Source organism: Monodelphis domestica, chromosome 5 (genome assembly GCF_027887165.1).
Source record: "Monodelphis domestica isolate mMonDom1 chromosome 5, mMonDom1.pri, whole genome shotgun sequence".
In the NCBI taxonomy this organism is placed as follows: Eukaryota; Metazoa; Chordata; class Mammalia; order Didelphimorphia; family Didelphidae; genus Monodelphis; species Monodelphis domestica.
The window spans coordinates 195,542,203-195,557,051 of record NC_077231.1 but is presented as its reverse complement, the minus strand read 5'-3'; the positions used below and the strand labels follow the sequence as shown (position 1 = coordinate 195,557,051).

Below are 14,849 nucleotides of genomic sequence, written 5' to 3'. Positions count from 1 at the left end.
TTCATCAGACATGTGCAAAAGCCAGAAACCTCTGGGCGGTCCTGGGTTAAGCGAGAGCCTCCATTGACAGGGAAATTGATGAAGAGTGATTGGTAGATGTGAGGACTGAGGGGAGGCAACTTGGATGGTTTCCTTAAAGATAGGAGGGTCTGGAGACTCGAGAGGGGATTGAGTTTGGTCGGTGTGGTTCCTGGGCTCTGAGGAAGCTTGCTCTGAAGGAAGCTGAAGGTGGGGGCCTCTGAGACTGTTTCTCCATTTTGGACACGTGAGTAATAGGGACTGATCTCTTTTCTTTGCCCCAGCTATCTAAGGGCTTGGGCCTTTTGGCCCAGCCTAAACAGAAGGGGTATTTAAGCCCTATTCCCTTCTCTCCCCTTTTCTCTCTCTCTATATATATCTCTAATTCCTTTCTTGCTCCTATTGTAATTAAACTCCAAAAAAGGCTGACGGCTGACTTGAGTTTTTCATTTAGGAATTACATAGCTGATTCCTTGGCGACCTTAAATTAATATATATCCGTCTTTTAAAGTGATTCCCTTGTAACAAATCTCAAGAAGTTAGAAAAGCCTATCAGGACCATATTACTTTTACAGTATTAAGAACCAATTAGTTATATGCTTTGCTTAATCTAGTTAGAAAACTTAGTATGGTGTACAGTATAGGATTTGGAATCAGAAGATCTGAATTTGAAACTTTTTCTAAACTTCCTGGGCTTTAGTTTTCTCAGCTTTAAAACAAGAAGATTGGACTAGATGATCTCCAAGGATCCCCTTAATTCTATAAAAGGACCTATATTTTAAATCTCTCTAGTAAGTCAGATTTGAAGGAATCTACAACTCCTGAACTTTAACTTACTTGGTAATTGTAGTAATGAAATAAAATGTAAACTTTAGACAGCTACATCATTTATGAATTATCTGGTAATATGGCATGAATATAAATTGTATTTAATTTGACTGAACATTTTGTCTCTATTAGATTGTTGACTCCTTGAGAATAGGGATTACAGTTTCTTTTTATCCCTAGAACTTATTTCTGTGCCTGAAGGTATTTAATAAATCTTTGTTTTTATTTTATTTAATCTATTGATTAAAGTACTTCATAAGAATATAATTTTATTCATATATGCTTTATTATTTTTTACAACACAGATATTTTCACATGTTAAAGTGATAGAAAATTTTCAAGTGAATACAGTATCTTAGATTTGAGATCTAGAAGTTTTAGAAGCTATCTAGTCAAATGCCTTCATTTTGAAACTAAATAAATCGAAATACAAGAATTCATACATAGAAATAAAAGAACTCTGAGATGTAATTTGAACATAGGTCCAAATGATGCCTGCTTCCTATGTACCCTTCTCCCCCTACAGTGCTTGTGATATAGGCTTTTCCAGAAAGACCTCAAACTTGACTTTTAGTGCTCTACTATTTTTATAATTTTTGTTTTATAAAAACTAGCTTATAATCTAAGTTCCTCTTGAAATTACTCAGGGAACCTTAGTTACAGATCTCAAAAAAATTTCATCATGAGGTAATATCACCTATAAATTATTTCTCCAAAAAGAGTCCAAAACACCGAGAAACTATTGTGGTTCATTTTTGTGAAACATTTACTAGGTTATACATTAGCCATGATTAGTTTTATTTCTTGAATAAAGAGACTTTGTTGAGTTTCTCAGTTCAGTGCTCACCTAACTTAAGACCAGAAACCTATTTTAGTACTTAAGTTTTATCATAACCTCAGTAAGGTGCCACTTTCTCAAATGAGAAGGAGCTGAATAATACAGTGATGAGAAAATTTAAACTCTTCCATCATGTTTTTCTGTTCAGTGAGGACAGCAATAGCAATGCTGGCATGAGAAAGATGGCCTTTTAAATAATTTTAAATAATTAAAATAATTTTTATAGCACACCAAATAACCTGATATCTCTTCAGGTCAGATGGCTTTTGCAAATTTATTTGCGCTGTCTGCCTGCCTGCCTCCCAACCCCCATTTCCTCAGGAAAAGAGCAACAAAAACCAAAAAAAACTCATGTAATTTTATAGACCATTAACAAAACTTCACTCATTTGTTGATCTTGTAAATGTATTGATCTTTTTCCATTGTTCATAATATGTTTTTAGCCCTGTGACATAAGAGGAAGCCTTCCAGCATGTTGTACCTGTGAAAGAACTATGAAAAAATCTGAATAAGATTTAAAGAAGATGAAAAGGGATGGATAGGTTATAATCTATATTGAAATATTGAATATATAAATAAGGAGAGCTTTTTCAGAGATAATTGAGAAAGATAAAGAGAGAGAAGAAAAACAAAGGGAGTTAAGATATATGAGAAATGACTTTAAAAATAAAGAACTGATTACTTCCTGGTGAGAAATAAAACTGTCTTGAGGAAACAACAGTAAATGTATAACCTAAGTGGGAAAAGGGAAGTATCAGTGAGGAAGAGACAGAATACATAATTTTTTTTCAGAATTATTCTTTCATTAAGCTGAGATATCAACAATATAAGCAAGTCTTAACATATATGTGTGTGTGTGTGTGTGTGTGTGTGTATATAATATCCCTAATTTTATATTCAGGGTAGAAACTAGTGACTCTTAATTATTAATGGATTCTCTTTACTTCCACAAACAGGCCAATGCAAGTAAAATTTCTAATGGAGTATAGTTGCAAAAAAAAAAAAGGTCAAAAGGAATCTCTTTACAAGAAGTACAATAACCTCCTTAATCAATTAGCCTTAATGTTTTCTGACTTGATTACTTATATTCATTCTTCCAGCAACTGTTTATTAGTGTTTACTCTATATGAAACACTCTTCACATGAGGTTAATTAAAATGTCCTATTAAAATGTACCCAAAAATGATGAGTTCCTTCCTCATGGCACACGTGTTATTTAAATGATTTAAATGGCATCATTGGATTTCTTTTAATTCCAAATCAAATCCCTTAGGAGTTACTTCCAAACATAAGAATGTTAAGTAAGCTTCTTGAGGGAACGTAATAGATATTTGTTCATTTATAGGAAACACTTGAATTTTTACTAAAGATAATCTTATTGTCCTCTCCCTGATAACATGTAAGCTTCTTGAGGGCAGGGACTATTTAATTTTTGTATTTGTATTCCAAGCAACTGGAACAGTGCTTATACAAAAAAATGTGCTTACTAAATGCTAGATGAGTGCTTAATTAATTATCCTGAGTCATGTTAGGTGAAAAGAGTCATAAGACAAAGTTGAAATATAGGAGTACACTAAATGATACATTTTTCATTCTCTGAAATGCATTTTAAAAAGAACTGTGTACATTTATATATTTTACATTTAACATGTAGATTTAGTGACTTTCAGATTTTAAATTAGTAGTAAAATATGCCTTTAAAAAACTTTTTATAAGTCAAATTTATGTTAATTTTCTAATTTTGTATTTTTCAGATTATTGCTCAGTTGTAATTATTATGGACCAATCCAATGCCAAGTTAACCTGTATGCTTTTCAGTGTAAATCTTGACACACTTCCAGTAATCTACAAAATTGGAGACATTGTTCGTTTTCATAGACTAAAGGTATATTTTTTACTTTATAATATATAAAGATTATTACAAAGGTTTACCTGTTGTTTGACAAACCCAATAAATGCTAGTTATATGCTTCACTGTGTATAGGAAAAAATAATATAGATGAGGTATTAAAGAAAAAGGAATCAGTTAACCAACAGATATTAATAAAGTTGCACGTGTCCCACAGACTATGGTAGACACTAAGGATATATGTAAAAGAAAGAAATAATTCCTATTCACAGCTTATATTCTAATGTATGACATGAAAAACACAAATAGCATAAAGTTAATAAATGCATCCAACCATCTATACAAATTAATTAAATAAAAGTTAATTTGGGATAGAGGCCCAAGAAATTGGGGATATCAAGATACACTTATTGTAGAAGATGGTACCTGAGCTGCATCTTAAGGGAAGGGTGGCACTCTGTGAGACAGAGGTAAAGACTGAATGGATTCCAAGTAAGGGATGTTATAATTAAAATAGCGGATGCCATAAACTGTAATAGTTAAAATGGTTGATGTTGTAAACTGTAGTGAGTTAAAATGGTGGAAGATATAAATTGTGATAGATATAAGAAAGGGTGAGTAAATTTGACCGCAGAAAATATGTTTCACTACAGTGTCTTGGTTTTTAAATCAAATATAAGGTGGTTGCCAGGGAATATGTTCCCAAATTATGAATATGCCCAAGTCAACTGTGTTTTATAGAGAATTTAATTAATAATACAATGAGGAATTAAAGAAAAGGAGAAGGAGAGAGAAAAGGAATTAATGAGAAAAGAATAGGTCGGCCCAGGGCAGGCCTGGCCAACCCAGGCCTAAGCTTTAAGAGAGAAACCAGTCAGTAGTCACTCACCATAAGATTGTCCAAGTAAGGGATTCAGAGGGACAGAGTCTCCCCAGAGGGAGTTCCAGCCAGAGTCAGCCTCCCTTAAGAGACCTCCTTAGAGAATTCCTCCAAGAGCTCCTTCTCAAGAGATCTCCAAAAGAATCTCCTTCAAAGCCTTCAAAAGCCTCCTCCAAAAGGATCTGTCTCCAAGGATCTATCTCTAAGGAATCTATCTCCAAGGATCTCCAAGCCTCCAAGGATCCCTTGCTCAAGAGATTCCTTTTCTTATATAGGAGGGTTTTTTTTTTATTACTAACAGGAGGAAGAAAGGTATGTGAGAGAGAGAGAGAGAGAGAGAGAGAGAGAGAGAGAGAAGGGAATAGGGCTTACATACCCCTCTGCTTAGGTTGGGCCAAAGGCCCAAGGCCTTGGATAGCCGAGGCAAAGAAAAGAGATCAGTCCCTATCACTCACGTGACCAAAATGGAGAAACAGTCTCAGGGCCTCCACTCCAAGCACCAGGCTCCAACAACAGTCTCAGGGCCTCCACTCCAAGCACCAGGCTCCAACAACCTCCTTTCCTCCACACAGAAAATCCCCAGACTCCTCAGCTGTCCTCTACCTCACTTCCTGTGTCTCACCTGTGCCAATGGTGGCTCTAGCTTCACCCAGGACTGCCCAGAGGTCTGTCCCCTTTGCACATGTCTGTTGAAGGCCACATTCTCAAATAATTAAATCTTGAGCTTTGCTGCAGCCCTTCCTAAATCCTGTTACCTTGAGTAGGGTGGAGATTGTAGTTTCCAAGACCTGATTCTGTCATTCCAAGTATCTCTATTGTTATTGATCAGGAAATAGCCAAATCCCATCCTCTAAAGAATGGTTTGAACAGGGTTGAGTAGTTTTAAAATTCACAATCCTCCCTGAGGCCCAAGGAAGGCTAACCTCTCCGATGGGTCTTGTAAACATACTAGCTATGAAGTTACAATAGTTAGAGATAAGGGAAAAATAGGAGAGATAGAGAGAGACAGCAAAACCAATTTTTTGCTGGGCACATTGACAAAAGCCAATTAGGGGGCAGTCCCCTTTGGCAGAAGAGTGTACATTCAAAATAAATTCAATTAACCTTCAGTTCAAGCAACCACACCCCATTCTTGATCTTGATGTAATGTAGGTTTTCTGGCATCTTTCTGCAACAGTTCATTCTCTGGATTTAGGAGTTAGCAAGCCTCTTCCTTGAAGATGTTTTCTCAAACAAAAAAAAACTTTTCAAAATATTTGAGTTTTATTAAAATACAATCTCCCCTGAAGTGGGTGTTAAAAAAAATCCAGTTCAGCTCAGGATGCATTGTTGAGTTATGGGGGGATATGAGTCAGTTATTAAAAGAATTCAAAAACAATAAAAACAAAACAAACAAAACCCAAAAATATATAAAGGGAAAAATATGGAAGAAAGTTAAATTTTTGGGAGAAAGGGAAGATGATAGCTACAGTGTCATAAGTAAGAAACAAAGAGAAGGCTGTCTTGACTGGATCTTAAGCAATGGAAATATATCCATTAAGGCTAGAAAATTAAATTGGGGCCAGATTGTATCAAATTTTAAAAACTATGCAGAGAAGTTAATATTTTATCCTAGAGGTAATATGAAATAAATGTAGTTAATTGAGTAGTAGGAGGGTCACTTGTTCAGATCGCATTTAAGGTATAATGTCAGTGGTTTTGGGGATAGGATTAGATGGTTCAGATAAGCCAGTATATCAGAATCAGAAGATTTAACTGAGTTGGGAAGGCAATGTCAATAGGTTGACTGTAGCCTGACAGGCTAACAGACCCAGTACAGACAGAGCCTATCCTGAGGTAACAAACACAGACACTATATAACAGGGATGGATGTTGGATTTATTATGACAAGGAAAGGTGAAAAAGGGATTTGGATAATCCTAAACTTATAACACCTACCTAAACCTACTCCCAGATCTATATGTCTCGTCACTGAGATTCTTTATAGATTTTGAACTAACTTAATCCTTGCCTATCTATCTAAAGACCCCAATTCCTAATATAGATAACCAACCCACTAACCCAAGTTGGCACTAACCCAACCCCCCTTTTGATGGTAATAGAGGTAATGGGTATTGGCAGTTTGGCAGGATAGGGCCCAGGGAGAGTTCCTGGATCCAGAAGGACGCCAGACCTAATCTTACATACAGATGGCCCAAATGGTTCAGGATCATACCAGGAAACTCAGTAGATGACAACAAGCCAACAGGTAACAGGTAGGATGGGAAAGACAAGGTAGAAATAGCCAGCAAGAGAAAGCAGCCAGTCCCTCCTGGTCAAACAAGAGAAGAACCCAGCTCCAACCTTAGTTAACTGTCTCATTCTTTTCCCCCACATTCTAGACTCTTTTCTCTGCATCTGTATGTCCCTACAGATCCACCTCATATGCTCAGATCCTCTTTTCCTTATAGCAAAGGAAAGTTATTTTGTGTAGGATGTAGTGTATTTGTGTAGGATGGACTGGAGTAGGGACATATTTGAGTAAAGAAGATCAGTTAGGAGATTGTTGCAGTAATGTAGGTGATGGGAGTCTGAATTGAGGTGGTAGCTATATAGATAAAGAGAATGGGGTAATTGCAGGAAATAGTGTGGAGGTAGAAATGGTAAGTTTTGTGAATTGATAGGATATTTTGGATAAGGGACATTGAAAAGTCCAGTATAATACCAAGCTTATGAACTCAAAATAGTGAAAATATTGTGATATCTTTAAAAATAATAAGGAAATTTGGAAAAGGAGTTTAGAGGGAAAGTCAAGGAAAATCAACAAAAATTTATTAAATATCTGTTATGTACTTCACCAGCTCTTATGTGCTTAACTATCTTCTTTATGCATATAAATCCCAGATCAATATATTGTCTGTCTCTCCCCAACCTCAGTGCCAGATCAATAGTTGCCTCTTAAACAATTCAAACTGTATGTTACCAGTATATCTACAGCATGTCAACATGTCTCATACTGAACTCATTATTTTCCTCCTTTGAAATTCATTTCACTTACAATTTTTTGAAATTCTACATTCCCTATAGCTTTTAAAACCCCTAACTGTTAGAATACTTTCTTTGGGGAGATAGGGAATCAGGGAGGAAATAATGGATTATCTTGTCACAATGATATCCCATTTGAGATTAGGTGATATGATCTTGTAGTGTACTATATGAAGCAAAGTGAGACTTTATCTGGTTGCATTCTGCTCATGAAGAAGAACAGAGGAGGTAGTTAGGAAGTAATCTAGTGTAACAATTAAACTTAGTTTTTCTGCTAAAAGTATTATATTTTTAGAGGTTTATTAAAGATTAAGAAATAAAGAAAATACAAATTAAGAAAGCACATGCATAGGCACAGAGCTCATTCACAACCACTTACTCTACATCTTGCCTGCTAGGTAGAGAGCCGCGTGTGCTTAGAAGCAGAAGCTGAGAGACCTGAAGTAGGCGGAGAGTCAGTTTAAATACAATTTTTGTTCTTGGCCCAGGTGGGAATTAAGGTGATAATTATAGGGAATTCTGGGAACTGCTAAGGACATCTGGGAATTGAAGTCCGGGGTTCAAATCTCCATTTTTACATTCCCTCGTTAGATCGTTATTGGGAAGTTTCCCCAAAAAGGATCATGAAAACATAATCAACTTAAAGATTACAATAATTTGAGGATAAGAGGGGAAAAGAACAAAATGAATAATTGCTAGACACATTGACAAAAAAAAAAGCTAGGGGACAGTCCCCTTTGGCATGAAAGTATAGATACAAATAAATGTTCAATCAACCACATCCAAAGTTCATTCTTGATCTTCTCATTCAGCTTGTGGTGTGGAGGCATCTTCATGGTGTCTTCTCCAAACAGTTCAGTTTCTGGATTCAGAGAGTTATCATGTTTCTTAACCTACAATTCTTCTCAAAAGGAATTTAAACTTTGCAATTTAAATAATAATATTTTTACGTTCCCCCCTTGAAGAGGGTGATTGAAAAACACAGGATCACTTAGGGATGCATGGCTGAGTTATGAGGTATATGAATCAATTGATAAGAGAAATTAAAAAGACATCAGAAAAATCCAAATAAAAAAGAAAATTTCTGGATGAAAATATAGACTATCAAAGTCTTATGTGTAATAATGGCAAATAAAGGAAAAGTAAAGGTCCTTGAATCAGGGCGCAATTAAAATGATCTAAGCAGTGATGCATTTACCCAGTCAGTAGCCAGGACTACAGAAAGTTTGCCACACTATGAAAGACAGAAAAGGAACTAGATTATAGAAGCCAGGTAAGGAGCCAATTTTGGGATAATTGTCTGTATTTTCACAAAGAGTTTAGATACAAGGAAGGCCTACATCTTAATGTATGTTAAGTGTAGCCACCTTGAGTCTTCACTCTAGGTTTAAGTCCTTTGTATTGGCTTAGAAGTACATCAATCCTTCCTTCCTGGATTGGTTTCTTTGGCCCTATGCAATGGCTCTTTTGTATATCTTTTCCTGGAATCAGACAGACTCATAAGCAAAGTCCCATAATTTTTTTAAACAATTAGTGGCATCATTTTTACAGTCTCAAGCTTTTGGGGCATGCATTGACATTACAAAAAATGTATTTTAAACTTATTGCAAAATCAAAAAGTTAAAGAAAATCTTAATGCTGGTGACATGTGCTACAAATATAAAAAGGAGAGAAAAAATAAAAAACTGAAATAGTATATTACACATGCAAGAAAAATATTATAAAAGAGTTTTAAAAATAAAAATGTAGCTTATAATCATTGACACACTGTGTCAGCTAAGAAAATATAGAATACAAGGCTTTCTCACCAAAAATGAGATCAATTTCCTCTTCATATCTGGCCATGATCCACTGTTGAGTACAAGCAAATGAATTTTACAAGGTAACACTTGTTTTTTTTTTTTTTAATAAAGAACAGTATTACAAATATTATCCCCCAAATTTTCAATAGTCCAGTTAATTACAATAGCAAACAAACACACTATCAATTTTTAGACATGAGTTACTGTATGGCATTTTTAAAAGCCTATGAACTGATGGATATTTGTCACAATTTTTACAAATGTAGCAAATCTTTCAACCTTGGTAAACATATTTTTAAACAAAGTAAAACTTATTTTGCTTTTGTTTTTTAACATCATCAAGAAATCTAGATATCATAACAAAAAATATGGCAGAGGAGTTTAGGAAAAACTCAAACCTCTGTAAAGTGAGCTGAAGAGTATAAATGAGAAATGCTCCCTTTTTTTGGGGGGGGGGGAGGCTTCTAGGGATACAATGCCCTGGGATTAACTTCCCAGCTTCCATTCACATTTTTATAAATGCGGGAGTTGGGATTATAATTGTATTTCACTTCAGCTACTAAAATGGGCCTTACCTCGGGTTAGGGGTAGGCAAAATGACCAGAGATTAAGAAAAAAAATTAAAAATCATGTCTAAAGAACCCTTAAAATCAATTTTAGATATTTAGCTCATTAAATTTTCCAAAGATTGTTGTAGCAATTTTCTGATGGAGTCCATCTATCCTCTATATGACAATTTACAAAGTCAAAAATAGAAAAGCTGTTTTTATATGGGCCTACTCAATAATGTTTGTTCAGTATAGTTATAGGGGAAAAGCAACAGAATTTAACAGTAGTTAAAACCCAGTACATTAAATTGATTCAGTGTAACAGAATAGTATTGAATGTAGTAATATATGAACTTAAAATCACAAGGTTAAACCTTAAACAAAACAATCATCAAAATGCAATAGAATACAGAGATTTTTTAAAACATGGAGTCTGAAATGCCTTAAAAATATAACCTCCAGTCTCTTTAAAGTTCCTTGGTTTTTTATCCATTTCGATGCCTATTGTCAGAAGGCAGAAGATTGGTAAAGGGTAGGCATCAGGAGTTAAACAACCCGCCCAGGGCCACACAGCTGGGAAGTGTCTGAGGACTTTAACCCAGGACCCCCGTCTCTAGGCCTGGCTCTCAATCCACTGAGCCCCTGAGCTGCCTCCCCATAGTGAGGGTGGGTTTTTGGAATCTCAAATTTGGCTAAAGAGTTGCAGGGATTTGAATCCCTCCCCTGAATCTCAGGTGAGATAAATAAAAGGATTAATGCAGTCAAAAGATATCCTTTTAAATACCCCATGCTTATAAGTTCCTGTTTGGAAAAGTCTCTTCCTTCTCCTCTTTCTCCCCCTCTGCTATCCCCTACCCCCAGTCCCGGTTGAGGTTAATCATAGCCTAAAGAAAAATCACACCCATTTTTTACCAGCTGGTTTTTGATCCTGAAGGAATTGGGTCTACTACCAGCAGCCTGGGTCCTGGGGCTGGGCCTGGGGCGATGAGCCATCTGGGTCAGAGGCCAGAGCTGCTGGCAGGTTGGAATCAGCTGGGCCAGGTGAGCAAGAGAGATACCAGGAGCAGGAGCCGGGAGTCACAGAAACAGGCAGGCAGCAGCAAGATGAGTCGAGGGGCTTGCTTAAAAAAATATAGGCAGTAGCTATTAAAACTGAACTTACACAGTAAAGAAAAGACTTAGAAGATTGAAGGTATTTCATCACAACTGATGTGGTTAGCCAAACTGTAACAATTAAAATCAGTTTCTCTGCTAAAAGTATTGTATTTTTATGAGGTTTATTAAAGATTAAGAAATAAAGAAAATACAAAATAAGAAAACACGTGCCTAGGAGGGCTGAAAGCCCATTCAATTTCACTTACTACATTTTGAGAGACTTGTGTGCTTAGAAGCAGAAGTAGGCGGAGAATAAGTTTAAATACAATTTTTGTTCAAGGCCCAGGTGGGAATTCAGGTGATATTATAGGGAATTCTGGGAACTGTCAAGGACTTCCGGTAATTGAAGTCCAGAGTTCAAATCTCCATTTTTACACTAGATCTAAGGTTTAATGAGAAACAAGTTATATGACCAACAGATAAGTGATTTAAGAGCAGAAGGTATAGAGTTGAAATAGCTAATTATTAGGTTGAGATTATAGTTAGGGGAAAGTGAAGTCAGAGCAAGGTTAATAGTCTGAGAAAGTTCTGAGGGATGGAGATATCAGAGGTCTCAATGAAGATAAAGAGATGAAGGAGTGGCAATGCATAGGGAGAGGTAGAATTAAAGGAGATAGGTAGTGGAATACTTGTGAATAATGGGGAATTACTATGTGGCTATTTCTCTGTGTGTCTTCAGTAAACATGAAAAAATGCATCATAACACTTAAGACTAAAGAAATGGGTTTTTAAGAAATTTAATGAAACATCTACTTGAATATTAAAAGTGCCCCTATACTTTAAGTGCCTTTCTCAACTACTACTCCAGCAGGTGCAGGAGTCGAGGAGAAGATGCTAAATCAGATGCTACACTTGAGAAAGTTGTGAGAATGACCTTAGGTTTGGTTTACTACAGTTATTATAATTTTGTTTTTGTGGGAATTGTTAATTGCTTTTAGAGAACTTCCAACATAATAATTTTTCCCTTTCATAAACATTTTTTCAGGTCTGTTCAATAGTTCAGAAATATAAAAGACATAACAAATTTTAAGTTAAATTGGATCATGAATGTAAAATACAAATGAATAGTGCTCTTTGAGGTATGAAGTGAGAGACATCATTCCTCATTGAAGTGTTGACATTTGATTAGGAACTTGAAGGATGAGTGTAAGCTATCAACAGAGATAAGGAGACAAGGCATTTCAAATGGAAATCATGTAAATAAAGGCCCAGTACTGAGAGGCATGGGATATCTCTGGAATAAAATTAGTAAATAGTTCATTTGTATATTAAGTAAGTCTCTTTGGAGCAGAAAGGACAGCAGTGGAAGTAATTGCTGGAGATTTTGAGTGCCTGACTAAGGAGTTTATTTTATAGTTTTGCAGACAATAGGGAGATCCTGGAAGAGTTTTGAGCAGAAGAGTTACATTCTCTGAACTTTACATAAAGGGCATTGTTTTGTATTGAGGAGAGTAGAATTTGTAGGGAGGTAAGCCCAGGTAAGAAGGTAGTATAGTCCTCTTAGCACTTAATAATGTTGATATATTCTAAGGTCCTGTCAGTGGGAGTAGAAATACAGTTGAATAACCTTTTGTTTAAAAAAAAAAAAGCAATCATAAGACTTAGTTAAAATGGTTTTAGGTATCGCCTGGTTCATCCTCATCATTTTATTGATTAAAACACTTAGAAAAGCTGAGTTATTTTCCTAAATTAAATAGCAGAAAATAGAAGTTGAGTCCAGGATCCTTAGAAGCACTCTCTCCAAAGTTACTAATGATTTCTTAATTGAAATCCAGTGGCCTTTTCTAAGCTCTCATCCTTCTTGACATATCTGCAGCATTTGATGCACTGCTGAGCACCCTCTCATGCTGAATTAATTTCTTCCCTCTAGTTTTTCATGGCATCACTCTTTTGGTTCCTTGTTAACTTCTCAGTCTCCTTTGCTAATCTTACTGTATGTCTATCCCACAAAGTTCTGTTCTAGGCTCTTCTTTCTCTACACTTTCTCTAAATTCTTTCTCAGTGAACTCATTATTTCCTATTATAGCAAAGTCTCAGATGGCTCCATGGTAATTTGAGTCCAGTGTTTTAATAAAATAAGATATTCATGTATGCCATACAAAATTCTCTAAACTAGGGAAGGAAATGAGTGATCAGAAAAGTAGCTCTAGGAGAATATGATGTCCTAGAATCTCCACAAAAGGAGCAAAAATAGATAGGGAAAGATTTTTCAATCATTTCAGAATCCACAGGAACTCAGTGAAAGAGGGCTATGAAAAAGGCAAATAAGTAATGAATTGCCTTGTGGCAAATTCCCGGTAAATGGCATTTAATTTTTCCATCCCAGGAAGCTTTTCTAGTTCTTATCTTCCCTTTGCTTTTCGAACAGATTAGAATCACCTTGGTTTTTAAGCTTTTTGGAGAAATGTTTGCACAGAAATTAATTATTATTGATTTTAACAACTCTAAAATTGACATTTACATTGTGCTTCAAGTCAGTCAGCTGGTCAATTGACAATATCCCCATTTAGTAATAAAAAAATAGGGAGTGTAAATTCTTTAACCAAGGCTATAAGCAGAGACAGACATAGACTCAAATTCTGTTTGACTGTTTCTTTTTAAAGCAATATTTTGGTTCAAAAGCAGTTTATTGGATATACTCTGGAATATGCTCGGTAATTAGCAAAATTACTGAAACTTTTTCTGTAATTGGCTTGCCCCTCACCCTAATCTGAATAGGGAAAATATTTTCTCCTATGGTCTGGGTCCCTTTCTGTGTCTTAAATTGTGCACTAATAGACTTAGACGAAATCATTGCAGATGCTCATATCTTAATTCATTAGCTATATCAAGTAATATGGAAATGTACATAGACATTCAAAGTATAGATATATTAAAAAGATATATAACATGGCATCAGTGTATACTCTTTCAGTGTATAAGCCTAGCTTTGAAAAAGACTTCACTTTGGATGTTTAAAAACATACTAAGAGATTAAAAAGGCAAAACATGGGGAAAGAGTACCCAAATTCTAGTCAGTATGTGACTAGTGAAGAGACATGGTGTGGCTATAACCTGTATTTCTGTATAAAGCATCTGAAGAGGAGAAATTAAATCCAGCACACAGTTATTAAGCATTACTGTGTTCAGGTCATTATGCCAGGTATTGGGGATACACAGACAAAACATGAAATAGTCCTTGCCATCAGAGAACTTAACTTTCTACTAGGAGGGATGAAGCATTTAAGAGATAAACATATACTTTGAGATATTTTGAGATCAAGAAGAAAGGACTCTTCTGTTCCTTCCTTCCTTCCTTCCTTCCTTCCTTCCTTCCTTCCTTCCTTCCTTCCTTCCTTCCTTCCTTCCTTCCTTCCTTCCTTCCTTCCTTCCTTCCTTCCTTCCTTCCTTCCTTCCTTCCTTCCTTCCTTCCTTCCTTCCTTCCTTCCTTCCTTCCTTCCTTCCTTCCTTCCTTCCTTCCTTCCTTCCTTCCTTCCTTCCTTCCTTCCTTCCCTCCTTCCTTCCCTCCTTCCCTCCTTCCCTCCTTCCCTCCTTCCCTCCTTCCCTCCTTCCTTCCTTCCTTCCTTCCCTCCTTCCCTCTTTCCCTCCTTCCCTCCTTCCCTCCTTCCCTCCCTCCTTCCCTCCTTCCCTCCTTCCTTCCTTCCTTCCTTCCTTCCTTCCTTCCTTCCTTCCTTCCTTCCTTCCTTCCTTCCTTCCTTCCTTCCTTCCCTCCTTCCTTCCTTCCTTCCTTCCTTCCTTTCTTCCTTCCTTCCTTCCTTCCTTCCTTCCTTCCTTCCTTCCTTCCTTCCTTCCTTCCTTCCTTCCTTCCTTCCTTCCTTCCTTCCTTCCTTCCTTCCTTCCTTCCTTCCTTCCCTCCTTCCTTCCCTCCTTCCCTCCTTCCCTCCTTCCCTCCTTCCCTCCTTCCCTC

At 36.3% G+C, this 14,849-nt stretch overlaps 1 protein-coding gene across 4 annotated transcripts in view; it reads left to right on the top strand.

The window, feature by feature from the left end:
* Positions 1-14,849, top strand: part of POT1 (protection of telomeres 1) — a 126,056-nt gene that overhangs the window by 63,284 nt on the left and 47,923 nt on the right. For all 4 annotated transcript variants that reach the window (XM_007504248.3, XM_007504250.3, XM_007504249.3 and 1 more), the window contains exon 9: positions 3,439-3,569. In XM_007504248.3, the coding sequence (XP_007504310.1) occupies positions 3,439-3,569 (131 nt within the window). The remainder of the gene's footprint in view (positions 1-3,438; positions 3,570-14,849) is intronic.